The 20,549-nt window shown below is 49.5% G+C and overlaps 1 protein-coding gene across 1 annotated transcript in view; it reads right to left on the reverse strand.

Annotated features, from left to right (window-relative positions):
• Positions 1 to 236: 236 nt before the first annotated feature.
• Positions 237 to 20,549, reverse strand: part of LOC140427129 (magnesium transporter NIPA2-like) — a 38,937-nt gene continuing 18,624 nt past the window's right edge. Inside the window, exons 4-6 of the mRNA XM_072512668.1 lie at positions 9,940 to 10,030; positions 5,159 to 5,319; positions 237 to 3,793 (exon numbers count right to left, since the gene is read on the reverse strand). Of these exons, the coding sequence (XP_072368769.1) occupies positions 3,177 to 3,793; positions 5,159 to 5,319; positions 9,940 to 10,030 (869 nt within the window). The 3' untranslated portion in view covers positions 237 to 3,176. The remainder of the gene's footprint in view (positions 3,794 to 5,158; positions 5,320 to 9,939; positions 10,031 to 20,549) is intronic.

The raw sequence follows: 20,549 nt of genomic DNA on the forward strand, positions 1-20,549 counted from the left end.
AAAAGAATGGGAACAACATATTCACGCAAAGGAGGGACTGTAGGCGATCCCAATCCTGACCTCCCCCTGCATCTACTTTTCTAAACATGTGTCAGGAGAGAGTGGTTAGGAGTACGGAACCTGGCTGATTTCTATCATGAAGCACTGGGGCCATCTGTAAAGACCAACTAACTCTGCACAGGGCCAAAATCACGTGGTTCGCAGGAATGACTTACCAATCGACTCCAGAAGGTAAATCCATATGAAAATTAAAACATTACAGTTCATTTTTATTTTTCTGTAGAAACTTTTAACAATAATAGTGTCAAACATTTGTTGCGGCTGCACCATTTATGGCTTGCTTCTGTTTGACTTTAAGTCAGCTGTCAAACGCACTCAGCACTGAAGGAATCACAATGCATTAACAGAGACATAATTCCCCTTTACAAAAACAATCGGTAAAATGACGTTACAAAAATAGATATAAAGTAGAAAAATACAAAGTGGACTGTTTTCACCTTGTTCCAATGTGCTGTCCCTTCCAGGTGCATTCATTTACGAAGGGTTCCAAGTGACTAAAATATGTTCCCTAGCCTGTATGCAAACATACGTCCACCTTGCACAATGCGGAATGGAATTGAGGGTCGTACAGAACAGGGGTCAAATCTGGGGCCTGACAGAACTGGACTCGCGTTCAAAGCCACAACTGCGCTGGAAAGTAAATAGAAACAAGGAATGCTGGAAATACCCAGGAGATCAGACAGCATCTGTGGACAGAGGAACATGTTGACATTTTAGGTTGATTGCCTTTCGTCTCTCCGTGAACAGATGCTGCCCGACCTGCCGAATTCTTCCAAGAATTTTCAGATTTCCATCATTTGCTGGATTTTGCTTCTCTGCTGCTCCAAAGCTCGTCTGCCCTGAAATATTTTCCTGTGTTTACTAATATTCTTTGCTCTACGGGGGGGGGGGGGCAAGTCGCCCTTCGTTATGGACACGGTGGTCAACAGCAGAAACCCCGGCTGATATTTGCTCCCCAGTCCACGTCAAAACACTTGCGAACTCAGCCCAGCCCATTCTTGGGAGCTGGGGGCCTCCTGGTCTCAATAGTCACCGGCTGGTTCACTGAGACTTCACAAGGTGGTGACCGAGGATGGAAAAATTAGATGCTGCTTGCGGGCAGTTTCTGACCACCGTTCCCTGCTGAATTACAATGGACGGAGGTTTGACTCCCTGGTTTAAACTCGTACAAAACGCCCAGCATCAGAGTGGAAGCACCTTCAACCCACAGAAAGGAGCAGTTCAACGAACAGCCCCGCCATTAACTTCTCAAGGCAACGTAAGGATGGGGGAGAAACATCTGCCTTGCCAGCAATGCCCGCACCCAGAGAATTATTTTAAAAACCCCCTTGGTCTTTGTGCCGCGAAGGACCTGCTAAAATCAGTTTGCCCGCAATCATAAAAAGCATTACAGATTTTTCACCTGATATTCTATCTTCCCAAGTTGAAAATGAGACAAATCAGCTTGGAGCAAGACAAATGTGCAGTCAGGGATGACCCAGATTGGAACTATTACTCACAAGCATGAACAGAAGGAGCCCATTCAGCCCCTTGAAGCCTGTATTCAATAAGGTAATGAATGTCCCGTATGCTAACTCAATCTACCTGCCTTGGTTCCATCTCCTTTTATACCCTTGTCTCACAAAAATATAATTAATCTCAGGGTTATTATTAATTGAGTTAAACTCAACTGCTTTTATGGGACATTTCTACCACCCTTTGTGTAAATAAGTATTTCCCGGCATACTTTTATGTCCCCTCGGCCTAGAAGTCCTATCTACTCTTTCAAATCCTCAAATCGTCAATAAAATCATTCCCTTGACCTTCAATGTTCCAGGAAATATAAGCCTAGGTTATGTAATCTTTCCTCAGAATCTAAGCCTGAGCTCTGGTAGTATCCTGGTTCCCCACCGTCTGATGGTACTGAGATTGAATGAAGCATTGCTGGTGGGGAAATTCAATTCACTCTGAAAGGGTTGCATTGGTTACTGAGTTATTCCACACGCACTGGCTTTACGGCAGTGTCTTAAATCAAGACACAAGTAAGAGGATTGAGAAAAGGCAGGCAGTGCGTCCATTGGACAAATCCTGACAATGTCTCAGTCTTGGCTAAGTGGATAGCTTTCTCATCACAGTTAGTGAAGAGGTTGTGGGTTGAAGCCCTTACTCCAGGGTTTGACTCAGGCTGTCACAGCGGGTATGCAGTACTGGCCATTGCGCTCATGCTCCGAGGGGGCTAAATCCGACCTTCGGCGGTGCTTTCCAGCTCCATCTGTAGGCCTTGGTCCAAATCCAGTGTTTTCCTCATGTGGCATTTACGTAAACACACACACACCCTTCACACACTAGATAGGGATAAGCAGCGGTTGATTCTTCCCTCCCTAGCCTGGGGCATTAAGGTGAACATAAACTGCCTCTTCGATTAAGATGAGCTAACCGCGCAGGCTGACCTTTTCATGAACTTTCAAGCAGCCACGAGCAAACAGTGTGATCAAATCTGAAGACCAAATTAGGGTTAGGGTTAGGGACAAGAAAGGGACAAGAAAGGGACAAGAAAGTCAGTAAATCACCTGACGGAAATGAGGGAGCAATAAACTTGCACTTCAAAAGTGCGGTTTCTTCGATAAAAATTAAATTAAAAATGGGATAGTTTGACATGTATACTGGTTGAATCACAGAGTTTCCCAGTACACAAGCCTGGCTATTTGTGCTGCTGATAGGTTTGACATTGGCTCTTCATTCGAATGTCCAATCCTGACCAGGGACAGAGCCGGGCTGATCGTGGATATAACTCCACCATTTAAAACCCATTTCAAACGCAAGATGTCTTTGCCCTGGTTGCAAGGGGATGTGAAGTGTAAGAGATGTGAGGAAATCACTGTGAGTCAGCCTCGGGCTCTTTGTTTCGTTGATTCAGATTGTCGCCTCACTAGGTTATAGATTGGAACGGAATTGAAATCCTGTGGAATGATCTGACATTTCACCAGTGAAATCTCTGGGTTATTGGGTATGGGGCATAAACCAGTTCGCACGATGAGACGCTGCACCAAAACACTAAATAGTTTCACAGTCCGCCCGAGTCTATCTCTCACATTGGAACTCTTTTTTTTGTTAAATTGTCTATAAACCTAGAACTTTCATCCATAAATAACAAATACCCTGGGTTTCTCCTCAGTGAACACTGAATTGTCCATGCTGTCTATAAGGATGTGCTTGTCATCTAGTTTCGTCATAGGAGTGACGCAGACTCCTTCTTGTGTCCTGAGTGTTGTTGGCAAGCTCTTCAGGTTAAAGTTCAGGTCCTTAAAGACGTGAAGCATGAAGACACCGAGAATTATGGTTCCGAAGCCGGAGACTGTGCCCACAATGTCGATCACAGACATGCTGTACCATTCTTTGAACAGAATGACTGAGGTGGTGATAACTATAGTGGTGAAGAACACGTAGTAAATAGGGTAGACCACTGAGGTATTGAAAACGTCGAGGGATTTGTTCAAGTAGTTGATCTGGGTGATAATGGAGGCCAGCAATGAGAAGATGAGAATCCAAGTTAATGGGTGTTTATACACAGGGAGTTTGGCGAAGCACCCTCGGATGGCAATGTCGATCCCTTTCACAGAGGAGACAGAGAAAGCACCGATCAGGGAACAGATGGCAATGTAGACCAGGATGTTGGTGCTTCCGTGTCTGGGGGCCGTGTAGAAGATGAGGATGAGCACTGCGATCAGTAAGAGGCACGCAAACACCAGGAACCCTGCAGGCACAAAACATTCATTCATTAACCCCGCCTGCCCCCAGCCCCAACTCTCCCACCCATCCCCATCTCCTGTCCCAGGGTCAAATTGGGGCTTTAAAAATTTAGCTTCATTTTTGCTCTGAATCAGGGGCATCCTGGGGAATTGAACACCTCCAGACCTCTGGGTGCAAGCAGCTGGCAGGCCAGGTTCGGTGTCCCACTGGTTGTGTAGTGGTTACTTATTGGAGTAAATTCCTTCAAAGGGTTGTGAATCTTTGGAACTCTCTACCCCAGAGTGTTGTGGATGCTTTATCGCTGAATTGACAGATTTCAGGCGTCTCAGGGAATCAAGGGAAATGGGAAGCAGGAAGTGGAATTGAAACTGAAGATTGGGGTTAATCCTATTGGATGACGGAGCAGGCTCAATGGGCCTGCTCCCATTTCTTATGTTCTGATAATCCGAAGAAAGTGAGTTCAAATTATACCAGAGCAGTTTGAGAATCTGGGGCGGGATTCTCCCACTCCCCGCCGGTCGGCGGCCGCTGGCAGATTCTCCAGCCCGCGATGGGCCGAGTGGCCGCCCGTTTTTTCCGGCCGGTCCCGCCGGCGTATGTTATGACACATACTTACCGGCGGGACCTGGCTCCGCGGGCGGCCTCCGGGGGGTCGCGGGGTGATCTGGCCCCGGGAGGTGCCCCCATGGTGGCCTGGCCCGCGAACGGTGCCCACCGATCCGCGGGCGGGCCTGTGCCGTGGGGGCACTCTATTCCTCCGCACCGGCTGGTGTATCGGTCCGCGATGGCCGGCGCAGAGATGACCCCCCACCTGCCCATGCGCTGGGATGACGCTAGCTCACGCTGCCGCTCCCACGCATGCGCCAACTCGCGCCGGCCGGCGGAGGCCCTTTGGCACCGGTTGGCGTGGCGCCAAGCCCCTTCCGTGCCGGCCGGCGCGCGCAAACCATGCCGCCGCCGACGCCGGACTGGTTCACGGCACTCCTTCCCGCCGGAGTTGCCCGACCCGCCGATTCCCGAAGAATCCCACCCACGAACTCAGCTCTGTTTTAATCTGGAAACTAAAAAGATGGGTTCAGCAAAAGTGACCACAAGGTTGTCAGACTGTTGTAAAAGGTCCAACTAGATCATTAAAGTTCCTTTAGGGAAGGTAACCCACTGGCTTCACCTTGTCTAGACCAATGTCTTGAGTCTTAACTACCTTCCGAAGTGGCCCAGCAAGTCCAGTGTGTATCTAACCGCTATATAGTTGTTTAAAGAGATGACCCATCTCCAGGCAACCAGGGACAGTCAATAAATGCCCGTGACACCCACACTCCGCGCGTGAATTTTTAAATAAGTGAAGCCCCCTGTCTGTTCCCAAACTAACCTGGTTCTTTGAGTTTCAGTGCCATTTCTTCCAGCGTTTTCACCTCCTCCTCTTGAGGGGCGTGAATCACCATGACGGTTGATCCCAGAATGCAGAACAGACATCCCATCTTCCCCAGCAGGTTTAATCGCTCTTGTAGGAGATAGGAAGACAACACGGCACTGAACGTGAGAGTGGGGAAGGAGGGAGAATAAGTCAAGAAACCAACACAAAGGGATTCGAAACATCTTTCTGCAATAAACAAACATCAACTAAGCCATCTCCAGTTTGGTGTGGGTAAGGGGTGAGGTTGGGGGAGGGGCGGATGAGTATAAAGCTGGAGGGGGAATGGTTGGGTAATGGCACTGCAACATGTTGGAGATCGGGGGGGGGGGAGGGGGGAGATGGGACGGAAGGGAAATTTTTGATAAAGGTACTTCAGTGAAAGTTTGACATATTTGCTGCCACCCCTGTCACTGTTAGATTAACCTGGGCCAGCACCAGGACCAAGAAGAGAAATTGTGGGCCTTGGTATTTCCGCCCTCCTCTCTCTCTCTCTCTCTCTCTCTCCTCCCACCCCCCTCACCCCCCCCCCCCCCCCACCCAACCCTCTCCCTCAATCAGGCATGTTATTTTTCCCCTTGTATGACTTGCGCATCGATTTTCTTTACTTTAAGCTCTTTGACCTCAACCATAGGCTCCCATGTATTTCAAATGTTTGCAATTTTTATCCACCTATTGCTTTCTAAAAAAATTAATTCAGAGTATCCCATTCATTTTTTCCAATTAACGGGCAATTTTAGCCCAACCAATCCACCTACCCTGCACGTCTTTGGATTGTGGGGGAGGGGGGTGAAACCCAACCAGACACGGGGAGAATGTGCAAACTCCACACGGCCAGTGACCTAGGGCATTGTAACATCCAATGTTGACCCCAATCCCCCAGCATCTGGTCCGATTTGTGAATCTTGCCAAGTGCAGATGGGCGGGATTCTCCGACCCCCCGCCGGGTCGGAGAATCGCCGGGGGCTGGCGTGAATCCCGCCCCCGCCGGTTGCTGAATTCTCCGGCACCGGAGATTCGGCGGGGGCGGGAATCGCGCCGCGCCGGTTGGCGCCCCCCCCCCCGGCGATTCTCCGGCCCGGATGAGCCGAAGTCCCGCTGCTGGAATGCCTGTTCCGCCGGCGTGGATTAAACCACCTCTCTTACCGGCGGGACAAGGCGGCGCGGGCGGGCTCTGGGGTCCTGGGGGGCCACGGTGGCCTGGCGCGCGATCGGGGCCCACCGATCCGCGGGTGGGCCTGTGCAGTGGGGGCACTCTTTTCCTTCCGCCTTCGCCATGGTCTCCACCATGGCGGAGGCGGAAGAGACCCCCTCAACTGCGCATGCGCGGGGATGCTGTGAGTGGCCGCTGACGCTCCCGCGCATGCGCCGCCCGGCAATGTCATTTCCGCCCCAGCTGGTGGGGCACCAAAGGCCTTTCCCGCCAGCTGGCGGGGCGGAAATCAGTCCGGCGCGGGCCTAGCCCCTCAAGGTGCGGGCTCCGCCGCTCAAGATGCGGAGGATTCCGCACCTTTGGGGCGGCGTGATGCCGGACTGATTTGCGCCGTTTTTGGCATCGGTCGGCGGACATCGCGCCAATTACGGAGAATTTTGTCCAGGGTGTTAGAATTCCCTGCTTCATAACATTAGCTCCAGAAGTACTTCACAGTAGCTGAGAGAAGCACTTTTGTGAGGTTGTGAAAGGCACTCTAGCTGGCTGACAAAGTGGGTGCAGGGCCACACCATTGACTCAAGGGAGGGGATGTCAACACTGACCAAGCCATGGATGGTGGAGTAGTTTTCAGGCCACTTCCTCGCACCATCATTGTATCTCACACAATTCCAATTGTTTCTTCAAGCTACAGGCTCAGGAATTCACAAAATCATTTACATTCCTTTCACAAAACTTTCCAATATATTGAGTCAATCTTGGCAAAATGACGGGAAAACCTGTGTAAAGTGACTTATAACAACACTAGAGCTATCAATAACATCTCTGTTAAAGATTATTGTGTTTTCTCTTTTCATTAATTAGAAGAACTATCTTGGATGAAATACTGCTCAGCAGTAAGAATGAATCAATAAGCACTTGTATATAGATTCACAGTTTAACATTAATTACATGGAAGTTTAATGCTTATAAATGGACATTTTTACCTCATTTCATTACATTTAAAACTCACTTATCAACTGGCGCAATGTGATAATGTCACACTAGAACCATGTCCATAATACCCCTTAACTTAGGAGTAAGGCAACTACATGTTCGAATTCTAAATGGCAATTCTTTATATTTGTGTAAACACAATCAAAACACAAGGCTGGCTTGTCAGGCTTCAGTGAACCTTGAGAGGGGTGGGCTACTGTGTTCAGGAAGGGCCAGGGAAACATCATAACCCGAGGTAGGGAGGAGAGATTGGAAGGGACAAGGGCCAGGACCACACCAATGTCGAGGAACTAAGGAGAGGTCAGGAAGGCCTGGGCCCAAACCCACATTCAGATTGGCTTCTTTGGATATTGGCAGGTGACTTGGCCAATGATCCTGGGCCTCCCTATAGCATGGGCCACAGTGTTTTGCACCGAGTACACAGGCTGTGCTGCATTTGAGGGAGTGCTGCATTGCTGAATGTGTCACTACACAGGGAGGGCACGGTAACACAGTGGTTAGCACAGTTGCCTCACAGCTCCAGGGTCCCAGGTTCGATTCCCGGCTTGGGTCACTCTCTGTGCGGAGTCTGCACTTTCTCCCCGTGTCTGCGTGGGTTTCCTCCGGGTGCTCCGGTTTCCTCCCACAGTCCAAAGACGTGCAGGTTAGGTGGATTGGCCATGTTAAAATGCCCTTTGTGTCCAGAAAGGTTGGGTGGGGTGGCTGGGTTACGGGGATGGGGTGGAGATATGGGCTTGGGTAGGGCGCTCTTTCCAAGGGCCGATGCAGACTCGATGGGCCGAATGGCCTCTTTCTGCACCGTAAATTCTATGATTCCTACCTGCTTCAGGGTGCTAGAAAACAGGAAGACGGTCAGATCAGTAATAGGCTTTCCCCATCCAAATCAATCTGTGGTAATTTAACCCTCCAAGCTGCACACTGCACCTGTTTATTGAGGACATTTACTCCAAAGGTGGAGGTAAAACTATGGACTAAGATGACAGCTGCCTACATCTTTCAATTCATTCTCAGGATGTGTGATGCACAATCAATAACTCTCGAGACAAGGTGAGTCATATCTAATCGGCTTTAATCAGCTAGAACTGTACCCAGCAGCTTTGATACAGAAAGTGAAGGCTGCTGGGTTGGCAAGGGTTCTTATACCCCGCCTCTCAGGGCGGGGCTATGTACATTAGCCAATGGTAGACTCCTAGGTCTAGCCAATGGTCATTCACCTCTCAGGTACTGCAATACCTGGTATTACCACAATGTGCATGTTTGCCAGCATTTATGACCCATTTCTCATGTATCAAAGGGTCAGTTGTTTGTCTTGGCTGTGATGGCTCCCACAGTGGATTATCCTGCAACATTCATATCTTTTTAACATAGTAAAATGTTCCAAGTGGAGAACATATAAGAACATAAGAACTAGGAGCAGGAGTAGGCCATCTGGCCCCTCGAGCCTGCTCCACCATTCAATGAGATCATGGCTGATCTTTTGTGGACTCAGCTCCACTTTCCGGCCCGAACACCATAACCCTTAATCCCTTTATTCTTCAAAAACTATCTATCTTTATCTTCAAAACATTTAATGAAGGAGCCTCGATTGCTTCACTGGGCAGGGAATTCCATAGATTCACAACCCTTTGGGTGAAGAAGTTCCTCCTAAACTCAGTCCTAAATCTACTTCCCCTTATTTTGGGGCTATGCCCCCTAGTTCGGCTTTCACCTGCCACCTGCCCGCATCTATCCTATCTATCCCCTTCATAATTTTATATGTTTCTACAAGGTCCCCCTGCATCCTTCTAAATTCCAACGAGTACAGTCCCAGTCCATTCAACCTCTCCTCGTAATCCAACCCCCTCAGCTCTGGGCCTAACCTCATGAATCTCCTCTGCACACCCTCCAGTGCCAGTACGTCCTTTCTCAGGTAAGGAGACCAAAACTGAACACAATACTCCAGATGTGGCCTCACCAACACCTTATACAATTGCAGCATAACCTCCCGAGTCTTAATCTCCATCCTTCTAGCAATGAAGGACAAAACTCCATTCACCTTCTTAATCACCTGTTGCACCTATAAACCAACCTTTTGCGACTCATACACTAGCACACCCAGGTCTCTGTGCACAGCAGCATGTTTTAATATTTTATCATTTAAATAATAATCACTTATGCTGTTATTCCAACCAAAATGGATAACCTCACATTTGTCAACATTGTATTCCATCTGCCAGACCCTAACCCATTACTTAGCCTATCCAAATCCCTCTGCAGACTTCCAGTATCCTCTGCACTTTTTGCTTTACCACTCATCTGAGTGTTAGCTACAAACTTGGACACATTGCACTTGGTCCCCAACTCCGAATCATCTATGTAAATTGATGACAGAACAACCAAACACAAATTGGTATCGGGCCACATTGGGAGCTATTACCCAAGATTGGCCCATTGGTACGGGATGGCGATGTGCTGCTGTGGACTGGAACCTAGCAAGAGGTCAGCACCATCCGGAGAGGGACCATGGCTGGAAAACTGAGAAGATGGGGAATGCAAATGAAAATTCTTTAAAATGCCGATTTGTGTTGACACCAGTTTGGTTCGTTGGACATACCTGACCAAGACGCTGAGCGCTCCGAGTGGAGTGACAACCGTTGCAGGAGCGAATGCGTACGCCGCAAAGTTCATCGCTTCTCCAATGCCCACTGGAAGAGACAAGGCTCTGGATTAGTACATTGCCCGATATAAAACATCCTTTCAAAAAAAAAGCACTGCATAAATTTTTTTTAAAATTGTTCTGTGGATATGAACAACACTAGGAGGAGCAGCATTTTCTGCCCATCCATTGTTGCACCTCGAGATGGTGCAACTGCAGCAGCCCATATGCAGTAGGTACACCCACAACACTTCACACAGCAAGTTCCAGGATTTTGACCCAGCATCAGTGAGGGAATGGTGATACATTTTCAGGTCAGAATGGTATGTGAAACTTGGAGGGGAACTTGCTGATGTTGGCAATCCCATGCCTTTGTCCTTCTTGTTCCTAGCAATGTAGTAATCCAGTGCCTTGTCTCTTCCCGTGGGCATTGGAGAAGCGATGAACTTTGCAGCGTACGCCTTTGCTCCTGCAACGGTTGTCACTCCACTCGGTGCGTTCAGCTTCCTGGTCAGGTAATTAATCCCTTATTAATTTAAGGGATGTGGGCCTCACTGGCCAGGCCATCATTTATTGCCCAGTCCCAAGTGCCCTTGAGAAGGTGGTGGTGAGCTGCCTTCTTGAACCATTGTAGTCCCTGTAGTGTAGGTACACCCACAGTGCTGTTAGGGAGGGAGTTCCAGGATTTTGACCCAGCGACAGTGGAAGGGACGGCAGTATATTTCCATGTCAGGATGGTGAATAGCTTGGAAGATAGCAGGTGATGGCATTCCCAGGTATCAGCTGCCCTTGTCTTTCTAGATGGTAACGGGGTCATTGATGTAGAGCATCAATTGGATAATACACACTGATGCAACTGTTCACCAGTGGTGGAGGGAGGGAGTATTTAAGGGGTGGATGGGGTGCCAATCAAGTGGGCTGCTTTGTCCTGGATGGTGCCAAGCTTCTTGAGTGTTGTTGGAGCTGCACTCATCCAGGCAAGTGGCGAGTATCCCATTACACACCTGGCTTGTGTTTTGTAGGTGACGGAGATCCTACCCAGAATCAGGGGAATTACTTGACGCAGAATGACCATCCGCTGGCCTGCTCTAGTCACCACAGTGTTTATGTGGCTGGTTCGCCTTAAATAGAGTGAAGTGCTTTTGGAACAAAGAGACTGTTATGGCCAGCATCACACATGTTAGCTGATTCTGTAAAAGCACACCGCCAGCAGTTAGGGCTTCCCTTTGGTTACGCAAGCTTATAACAATGGCCCTTTAGAATTTTAATTTCTTTATAAACAACTTATATTTATACAGCCCTCACAATATTATATTGAATTCCAAAGTGCTACACAAGAGCAGTATCAAAATTTTACATCAAGCCACAGAAGACGATATTAGGACAGAAGATCAAAAGCTTAGTCAATCAGATGGATTCTAAGGAATGTCTTTGAGGAGGGAAAAGGGGTAACAAGGTAGAGAGATAAAAGGAAGGAATTCAGGATGCTGAAAGCTGAAGGCACGTTCACCATCAGTGCTGAAATTAAAATCGAGGATAAGCAAAAAGCCAGAAGAGGTATGCAAAGCTCAGAGGGTGCATAGAATCAGAGTCCCTACAGTGTAGGAGGAGGCTGTTTGGCTCATCCAGTCTGCACCGACCTTCCAAAGGAGCACCCCATCCAGGCTCGCGCCCAATCCCCGAACCTTTTTGGACACTAAGAGGCAATTTCGCATGGCCAATCCATCTAACCTGCACATCTTTGGAATGTGGGAGGAAACCGGAGCACACGGAGGAAACCCAAGCAGACACGGGGGGGAAAAAACGTGCAGACTCCACACAGTCACCCAAGGCCGGAATTGAACCCGGGTACCTGGCGCTGTGAGGCAGCAGTGCCAACCACTGTGCCACCGTGGAGGGCTGAAGGAGATTACAGAGATAGGGAGAGGCGGGGCCAGGAGAGATTTGAAAAGAAAGATGAGAATTTGGGAATGGTGCGGTTGCCGGACCAGGAGTCAATGTAGATCCAGATCACTGGGTTGATCAGCGAACGGGACTTAGTGTGAGTTAGGATTCAGGTAGCAGAGTTTTAGATGTGCAGACATTTATATGGAGTGGAAGATGCGAGGCCAGCAGGATAACATTGGAATAGACGAATCTAAGAGTAGCAGCAGGATAACCAGAAATATCCAGAGTGCTTTCTGCCACATTGTTGGGCATTAATGCAGATGAAGGAAAAAAAATCACTAAAGCTAATGACATTGAATAGAATTGTTTACCGATTGTTGAGATCACATTTGGGAAATTAAAAGTGATTTTTTTTTTTCGTTCCATCTCATATTCTGGTGTCTAAAGTAGTCCATGCAACTTTGCATTGACTTCAAACTGATTTGTTTCAATTGGCTCCAGTTAGACATGCCTTGGGTTACACGGAATAAACAATTCACAAGTATAATATTTCAATGAGTTTAAGCACCTTTCTTTTGAGCGACGTATAAAATTTACGTCATGTTATATGATCTGCAAACAGAATGCACAAACATCCGCGTTTCAACCCTTGATACAACTTATCCGCTCAGACGTGACAAATAAGCAAAAATCAAGGATTGCCGAGGTTATAAAAATCCAAATACATCAATTCATCGGGCAAGTTAGGAAACAATTCTTCCCACAATAGGTGGAAGTATGGAAATCGCATCCACAAACAGTAGTGGGTGCTTTTTATTGAGATTATGACTGGCAAACATAGAAAATAGGCCAGGAGGAGGCCATTTGCCCCTACGAGCCTGCTCCGTCATTCATGATGATCATGGCTGATCAACCAACCTAATAGCCTGATCCCGCTTTTCCCCATATCCTTTGATCCCCTTTCCCCCCCAAGTGCTATATCTAACTGCTTCTTGAAAACATACAATATTTTGGCCTCAACTACTTTCTGTGGTAGCGAATTCCACAGGCCGAATAAATTTCTCTGGGTGAATACATTTCTCCTCATCTTTGTCCCAAATGGTCTACCCTGTGTTCTCAGACTGTGACCCCTAGTACTGGACACCTCACCATTGGGAATATCCGTCCAGTATCTACTCTGTTTAGTCCCGTCAGAATTTTATAGGTTTCTATGAGATCCCCCCCTCGTTCTTCTGAACTCCAGCGAACACAATCCTCACCCACTCAACCTCTCCTCGTACGTCAGTCCCGCCATCCCAGAAATCAGTCTGGTAAACCTCCGCTGCACTTCCTCCAGAGCAAGAACATCCTTCCTCGGATAAGCAGACCAAAGCTGCACACAATACTCCACAGTAAGAAGTCTTACAACACCTGAGATTCACCTGAGGAAGGGGCAGTGCTCCGAAAGCTCGTGTTTGAAACAAACCTGTTGGACTTTAACCTGGTGTTGTAAGACTTATTACTGTGCTCACCCCAGTCCAACGCCGGCAGCTCCACATCATGGCTACCATTGACAATATTCCAGGTTTGGCCTCACCAAGGCCCTGTATAATTGCGGCAAGACATCCCTGCTCCTGTACTCGAATCCTCTCGCTATGAAGCTATGAAGGCCAACATGCCATTTGCCTATTCACCACCTGCTGCACCTGCATGCTTACTTTCAGCGACTGGTGTACGAGGATACCCAGGTCTCATTGCACATTTCCCTTTCTCAATCTCTAACCATTCAGATAATAATGGGCCTTCCTGTTTTTGCTACCAAAGTGGATAACCTCACATTTATCAAAATTATACTCCCATCTGCCATTGATTTGCCCACTCACTCAACTTGTCCAAATCACACTGAAGGATCTCTGCATCCCCCTCACAGCTCACCCTCCCACCCAACTTTCTGTCATTCCTTAACAGTCTAGGCCAGCATTTGTTGCTCATTGTTAATTGTCCTCAAGAAGGCGGTATTGAGACACCTTCTTGAACCACTGCAGCCCATGTGGTGTAGGTACACCCACAGTGCTGTTAGGAAAGGATCCCAAGATTTTGACCCAATGCCAGTGAAGGATATTCTCCAAGTCAAGATAGTGGGTGGCCTGGAGGGGAACTTGCAGGCGATGGTGTCCCCATGTGTCTGTTGCCTTTTCCTCTTTAGGTGCTGTTGAAGGAACCTTGGTGACTTGCTGCAGTGCATCTTGTAGATGGTAGATATGCTGCTGATGTGCGTCGGTGGTGGAGGCAGTGAATGTTTGAGGTAGTGGATGGTGTGGTAATCAAGCGGGCTGCGTTGTCCAAATTGTATCAAGCTCCTTGGTGTTGTCGGATCTGCACTCATCTTAACAAGTGGAGAGTATTCCATCACACTTCTGACTTGTGCCTTGTAGACAGTGATCAGGCTTTGGGAAGTCATGAGGTGAGTTACTCGCCGCAGGATACCCAGCCTCGGACCTGTTCTGGTAGCACAGTATTTATATGGCTGATCAGTTCAATTCCTGGACAATGGTAACCCCAGGATATTGATAGTGGAGAATTTAGTAATAGTAATATCATTGATTGTCAAGGGGAGATTCTGCCTTGTTGGAGATGGCCTTTGCCTGGCACTTGCGTGGTGCAAATGTTATTTGCCACTTTATCAGCCCAATCTTGAATGTTATTCATGCCTGGCTGCATCTGGACACAAGCTGAAGACGGTTGGGCCCAGGACACCACTCTGAGGAACTCCCGGAGTGACATCCTGGGATGGAAATGATTGACCCGAACACCATAGCCATCTTTATTTGTGCTAGTGGAATTTTCTCCCTGAATTCCATTGACTCCAGTTTTGCTAAGGCCCATTGATGCCATACTCGATCAAATACTGCCTTGATGACAAGGGCAGTCTCTCTCTCGCCTCATCTCAAGTTCACCGCTCTTGTCCATGTTTGGACTAAGGCTGGTTCAAAGGTTGATTTCAATCCAGGATTGATAGGTTTTTGCTAACCAGGGAAATGAAGCTAATGAATGGAGTTAGGTCGAAGATCAGTGATCTCACTGAATGCTAGAACTGGCTTGATGGGCTGAATAGTCGCCCCTGTTCCAACGCAAACCTCAATCTGGGTTCCTTTTGCTCATAATACTGCTGGCCTTGCCCACAAACCTGTCCATCCCATGATTATTCTCCACAGCCCCATAGGCACACAAACATCACCATCTAAATTGTGACTAATCTGGAATGAGCAGAAAAAGAAAAATGTTACAAAAATAATTTTAAAAGACCGCCGGGTCGGAGAATCGCCGGGGGCTGGCGTGAATCCCGCCCCCGCCGGTTGCCGAAGTCTCCAGCACCGGATATTCGGCGGGGCGGGAATCGCGCCGCGCCGGTTGGCGGGCCCCCCCGCTCGATTCTCCGGCCCGGATGGGCTGAAGTCCCGCCGATAAGTTGCCTGTCCCGCCGGCGTAAATTAAACCACCTACCTTACCGGCGGGACAAGGCGGCGCGGGCGGGCTCCGGGGTCCTGGGGGGGGGCGCGGGCCGATCTGGCCCCGGGGGTGCTCCCACGGTGGCATGGCCTGCGATCGGAGCCCACCGATCCGGGCGGGCCTGTACCGTGGGGGCACTCTTTCCCTTCCGCCTCCGCCACGGTCTCCACCATGGCGGAGGTGGAAGAGACTCCCTCCACTGCGCATGCGTGGGAAACTGTCAGCGGCCGCTGACGCTCCTGCGCATGCGCCGCCCGGAGATGTCATTTCCGCGCCAGCTGGCGGGGCAGAAATTCCTCTGCCGTCGGCCTAGCCCCTCAAGATTGGGGCTCGGCCCCCAAAGTTTGGGGCGGCGCGATGCCCGTCTGATTGGCGCCGTTTTGGGCGCCAGTCGGCGGACATCGCGCCGTTTCGGGAGAATTTTGCCCCAGAACTGAAGGCTTTGGGCGGGATTCTCCACCGGCGGGATTCTCCATTTTGCCGGTGCCCGGGGGTTTCCCCACGGCGTGGGGCTGCCCCACAATGGGAGACCGGCCGGTTTAACGGAGAATCCCGCCGGCGGGCTGGGACAGGAAAGTGGCGCGGAGCGGCAGAGAAGTACAGCTCTTTGTGCCTGAATACAGGTAGAATTCGTAACAAAACAGATGAATTAACAGGGCAAATAGAAAAAAATGATCTGGGGCCGAATTCTCCACAATCGGCGCGATGTCCGTCGACCGCGCCAAAAACGGCGCGAATCAGTCCGGCATCGCGCCGCCCCAAAGGTGCGGAATCCTTCGCATCTTGAGCGGCCGAGCCCCCACCTTGAGGGGCTAGGCCCGCGCCGGACTGATTTCCGCCCCGCCAGCTGGTGGGAAAGGCCTTTGGTGCCCCGCCAGCTGCCGCGGAAATGACTTTGCCGGGCGGCGCATGCGTGGGAGCGTCAGCGGCCGCTCACGGCATCCCCGCGCATGCGCAGTGGAGGGGGTCTCTTCCGCCTCCGGCATGGTGGAGACCATGGCGAAGGCGAAAGGAAAAGAGTGTCCCCACGGTACAGGCCCGCCCACGGATCGGTGGGCTCCGATCGCGGGCCAGGCCACCATGGGGGCACCCTCCGGTGCCAGATCGCCCCGCGCCCCCCAGGACCCGGAACCCGCCCACGCTGCCTTGTCCCGCCGGTAAGACAGGTGGTTTAATCCACGCCGGCGGGACAGGCATCCTAGCAGCGGGACTTCGGCCCATCCGGGCCAGAGAATCGCGGGGGGGGGGGGGCCGCCAACCGGCGCGGCGCGATTCCCGCCCCCGCCAAATATCCGGTGCCGGAGAATTCGGCAACTGGTGGGGGCGGGATTCACGCCAGCCCCCGACGATTCTCCGACCCGGCGGAGGGTCGGAGAATCTCGCCCGTGGTGCGCGACATTGATCCGAATGGGCCACCCGATGATACTGTTGAAGAGATGCTTTTGCAGGTTGCTGATGCTCTTGTTGCTGGTGTGGTGAGTGCTGCATTTAATTGGCACGTCACCGTGGGTTAAACACACTGGAAGTCAAGGATGCTCAACTGCACCTTGAGCGTCAGTGGACTATGTGGATGTCAGGATTAGGTTCTGGTGAGATTGAGCCGTGTGGGAGAGGCCTGCACAGCTGCGGCTCCTGGGCAGAGAATGGCACTGATACGTGGATGTGTTTTTGTTGGTCTTCCCAGTATTATTAGTTGATTTTTGTATTTCAACTACTCACTAATGCAAATATAACGACCCAACCCACCCACTTTTATCTAGTGCAAATTATCTTAAACCGCTCCCCTCCCGCCGGTAAGAGAGGTGGTTTAATCCACGCCGGCGGGACAGGCATTCCAGCAGCGGGACTTTGGCCCATCCGGGCCGGGGGGGTGCCCGCCAACCGGCGTGGCGCGATTCCCGCTCCCGCCGAATATCCGGTGCCAGAGAATTCGGCAACCAGCGGGGGCGGGATTCACGCCAGCCCCTGCCGATTCTCCGACCCGGCGGGGGGGGTCGGAGAATCCCGCCCCAGATAATCATTACAGAGACATAGCTGCAGCTGGCAAAGACTGGGACCTGAATATTCAAGGCTCTATTGTTTAAAATAAATTTAGAGTACCCAATTATTTCTTTTCCAATTAAGGGGCAATTTAGCGTGGCCAATCCACCTAACCTGCACATCTTTCGGGTTGTGGGGGTGAAACCCACGCAGACACGGGGAGAATGTGCAAACTCCACACGGACAGTGACCGAGAGCCGGGATTCAAACCCGGGTCCTCAGTGCCGCAGTCCCCAGTGCTAACCACTGTGCCACCCTGCTGCCCTTATTCAAGGCTCTATGACATTCAGGAACAACAGGTAGGGAGCAAAAGGTGGAGGGGTAACTGTTAACTAAGGATGGTATCGGCACAATAGAGGTAGGTGACCTTATTTCTGGAGATCCAGATGTAGAATAACTTTGAGTGGAGATGGGAAATAGTAAAGGGAATAGTAAATAGTAAATGGGAAATAGACTTGTGGGAGTGGTTTTAGGGGCCCTAATAGTAACCACACTGTAGGACAGGGTATACAGGAAGAAATAATGGGGGCTTGTGAGGAAGGTATGGCGGATAATCTAAATTTTAAAAACTGCGATGTATGAGGCACAAGTTGACTATGATGGATTGGCGAACATAGAACGATACAGCGCAGTACAGGCCCTTCGGCCCACGATGTTGCACCGACATGGGAAGTCAAAAAACAAAAGCCATCTAACCTACACTGTGCCATTATCATCCATATGCTTATCCAATAAACTTTTAAATGCCCTCAATGTTGGCGAGTTCACTACTGTTGCAGGTAGGGCATTCCACGGCCTCACCACTCTTTGCGTAAAGAACCTACCTCTGACCTCTGTCCTATATCTATTACCCCTCAGTTTAAGGCTATGTCCCCTCGTGCTAGCCATTTCCATCCGCGGGAGAAGGCTCTCACTGTCCACCCTATCTAACCCCCTGATCATTTTGTATGCCTCTATTAAGTCTCCTCTTAACCTTCTTCTCTCTAACGAAAACAACCTCAAGTCCATCAGCCTTTCCTCATAAGATTTTCCCTCCATACCAGGCAACATCCTGGTAAATCTCCTCTGCACCCGTTCCAAAGCTTCCACGTCCTTCCTATAATGAGGTGACCAGAACTGTACGCAATACTCCAAATGCGGCCGGACCAGAGTTTTGTACAGCTGCAACATGACCTCATGACTCCGGAACTCAATCCCTCTACCAATAAAGGCCAAAACTCCAGAGGCCTTCTTCACAACCCTATCAACCTGGGTGGCAACTTTCAGGGATCTATGTACATGGACACCGAGATCCCTCTGCTCATCCACACTTCCAAGAATTTTACCATTAGCCAAATATTCCGCATTCCTGTTATTCCTTCCAAAGTGAATCACCTCACACTTCTCTACATTAAACTCCATTTGCCACCTCTCAGCCCAGCTCTGCAGCTTATCTATGTCCCTCTGTAACCAGCAACATCCTTCCGCACTGTCGACAACACTACCGACTTTAGTGTCGTCTGCAAATTTACTCACCCACCCTTCTGCACCCTCCTCTAGGTCATTGATAAAAATGACAAACAGCAACGGCCCCAGAACAGATCCTTGTGGTACGCCACTTGGAACTGAAGTCCATTCAGAACATTTCCCATCAACCACCACTCTCTGTCTTCTTTCAGCTAGCCAATTTCTGATCCACATCTCTAAATCACCCTCAATCCCCAGCCTCCGTATTTTCTGCAATAGCCTACCGTAAGGAACCTTATCAAACGCTTTACTGAAATCCATATACACTACATCAACTGCTCTACCCTCGTCTACCTGTTCAGTCACCTTTTCAAAGAACTCGATAAGGTTTGTGAGGCATGACCTACCCTTCACAAAGCCATGCTGACTATCCCTGATCATATTATTCCCATCTAGATGATGATAAATCTTGTCTCTTATAATCCCCTCCAAGACTTTACCCACAACAGACGTGAGGCTCACCGGTCTATAGTTGCCGGGGTTGTCTCTGCTCCCCTTCTTGAACAAAGGGACCACATTTGCTATCCTCCAGTCCTCTGGCACTATTCCTGTAGCCAATGATGACATAAAAATCAAAGCCAAAGGCTCAGCAATCTCTTCCCTGGCTTCCCAGAGAATCCTGGGATAAATCCCATCAGGCCCCAGGGACTTATCTATTTTCAGCCTGTCCAGAATTGCCAACACCTCTTCCCTACGTACCTCTATTCTAATAGCCTGGGTCTTAGCATTTTCCTCCACAACATTCTCTTTTTCCTGAGTGAATACTGACGAAAAATATTCATTTAGTATCTCGCCTATCTCTTTAGACTCCACACACAACTTCCCATTCCTGTCCTTGACTGGCCCTACTCTTACCCTAGTCATTCTTTTATTCCTGACATACCTATAGAAAGCTTTTGGGTTTTCCTTGATCCTACCTGCCAAATACTTCTCATGTGCCCTCCTTGCTCGTCTTAGCTCTCTCTTTAGATCCTTCCTCGCTACCTTGTAACTATCAAGCGCCCCAACTGAAACTTCACACCTCATCTTCACATAGGCCTCCCTCTTCCTCTTAACAAGAGATTCCACTTCTTTGGTAAACCACGGTTCCCTCGCTCGACGCCTTCCTCCCTGCCTGACCGGTACGTACTTATCAAGAACACGCAGTAGCTGTTCCTTGAACAAACTCCACATATCCAGTGTGCCCAACACTTGCAGCCTACTTCTCCAACCTATCCCCCCCAAGTCATGTCTAATGGCATCATAATTGCCCTTCCCCCAGCTATAACTCTTGCCCTGCGGGGTATACTTATCCCTTTCCATCATTAACGCAAACATCACCGAATTGTGGTCACTGTCCCCAAAGTGCTCACCTACCTCCAAATCTAACACCTGGCCTGGTTCATTACCCAAAACCAAATCCAAAGTGGCCTCGCCTCTTGTTGGCCTGTCAACATATTGTGTCAGGAAACCCTCCTGCACACATTGTACAAAAAACGACCCATCTAATGTACTCGAACTATATCTTTTCCAGTCAATATTTGGAAAGTTAAAGTCTCCCATAATAACTACCCTGTTACTTTCGCTCTTATCCAGAATCATCTTCGCCATCCTTTCCTCTACATCCCTAGAACTATTTGGAGGCCTATAGAAAACTCCCAACAGGG

Source organism: Scyliorhinus torazame, chromosome 7 (genome assembly GCF_047496885.1).
Source record: "Scyliorhinus torazame isolate Kashiwa2021f chromosome 7, sScyTor2.1, whole genome shotgun sequence".
NCBI lineage: Eukaryota > Metazoa > Chordata > Chondrichthyes > Carcharhiniformes > Scyliorhinidae > Scyliorhinus > Scyliorhinus torazame.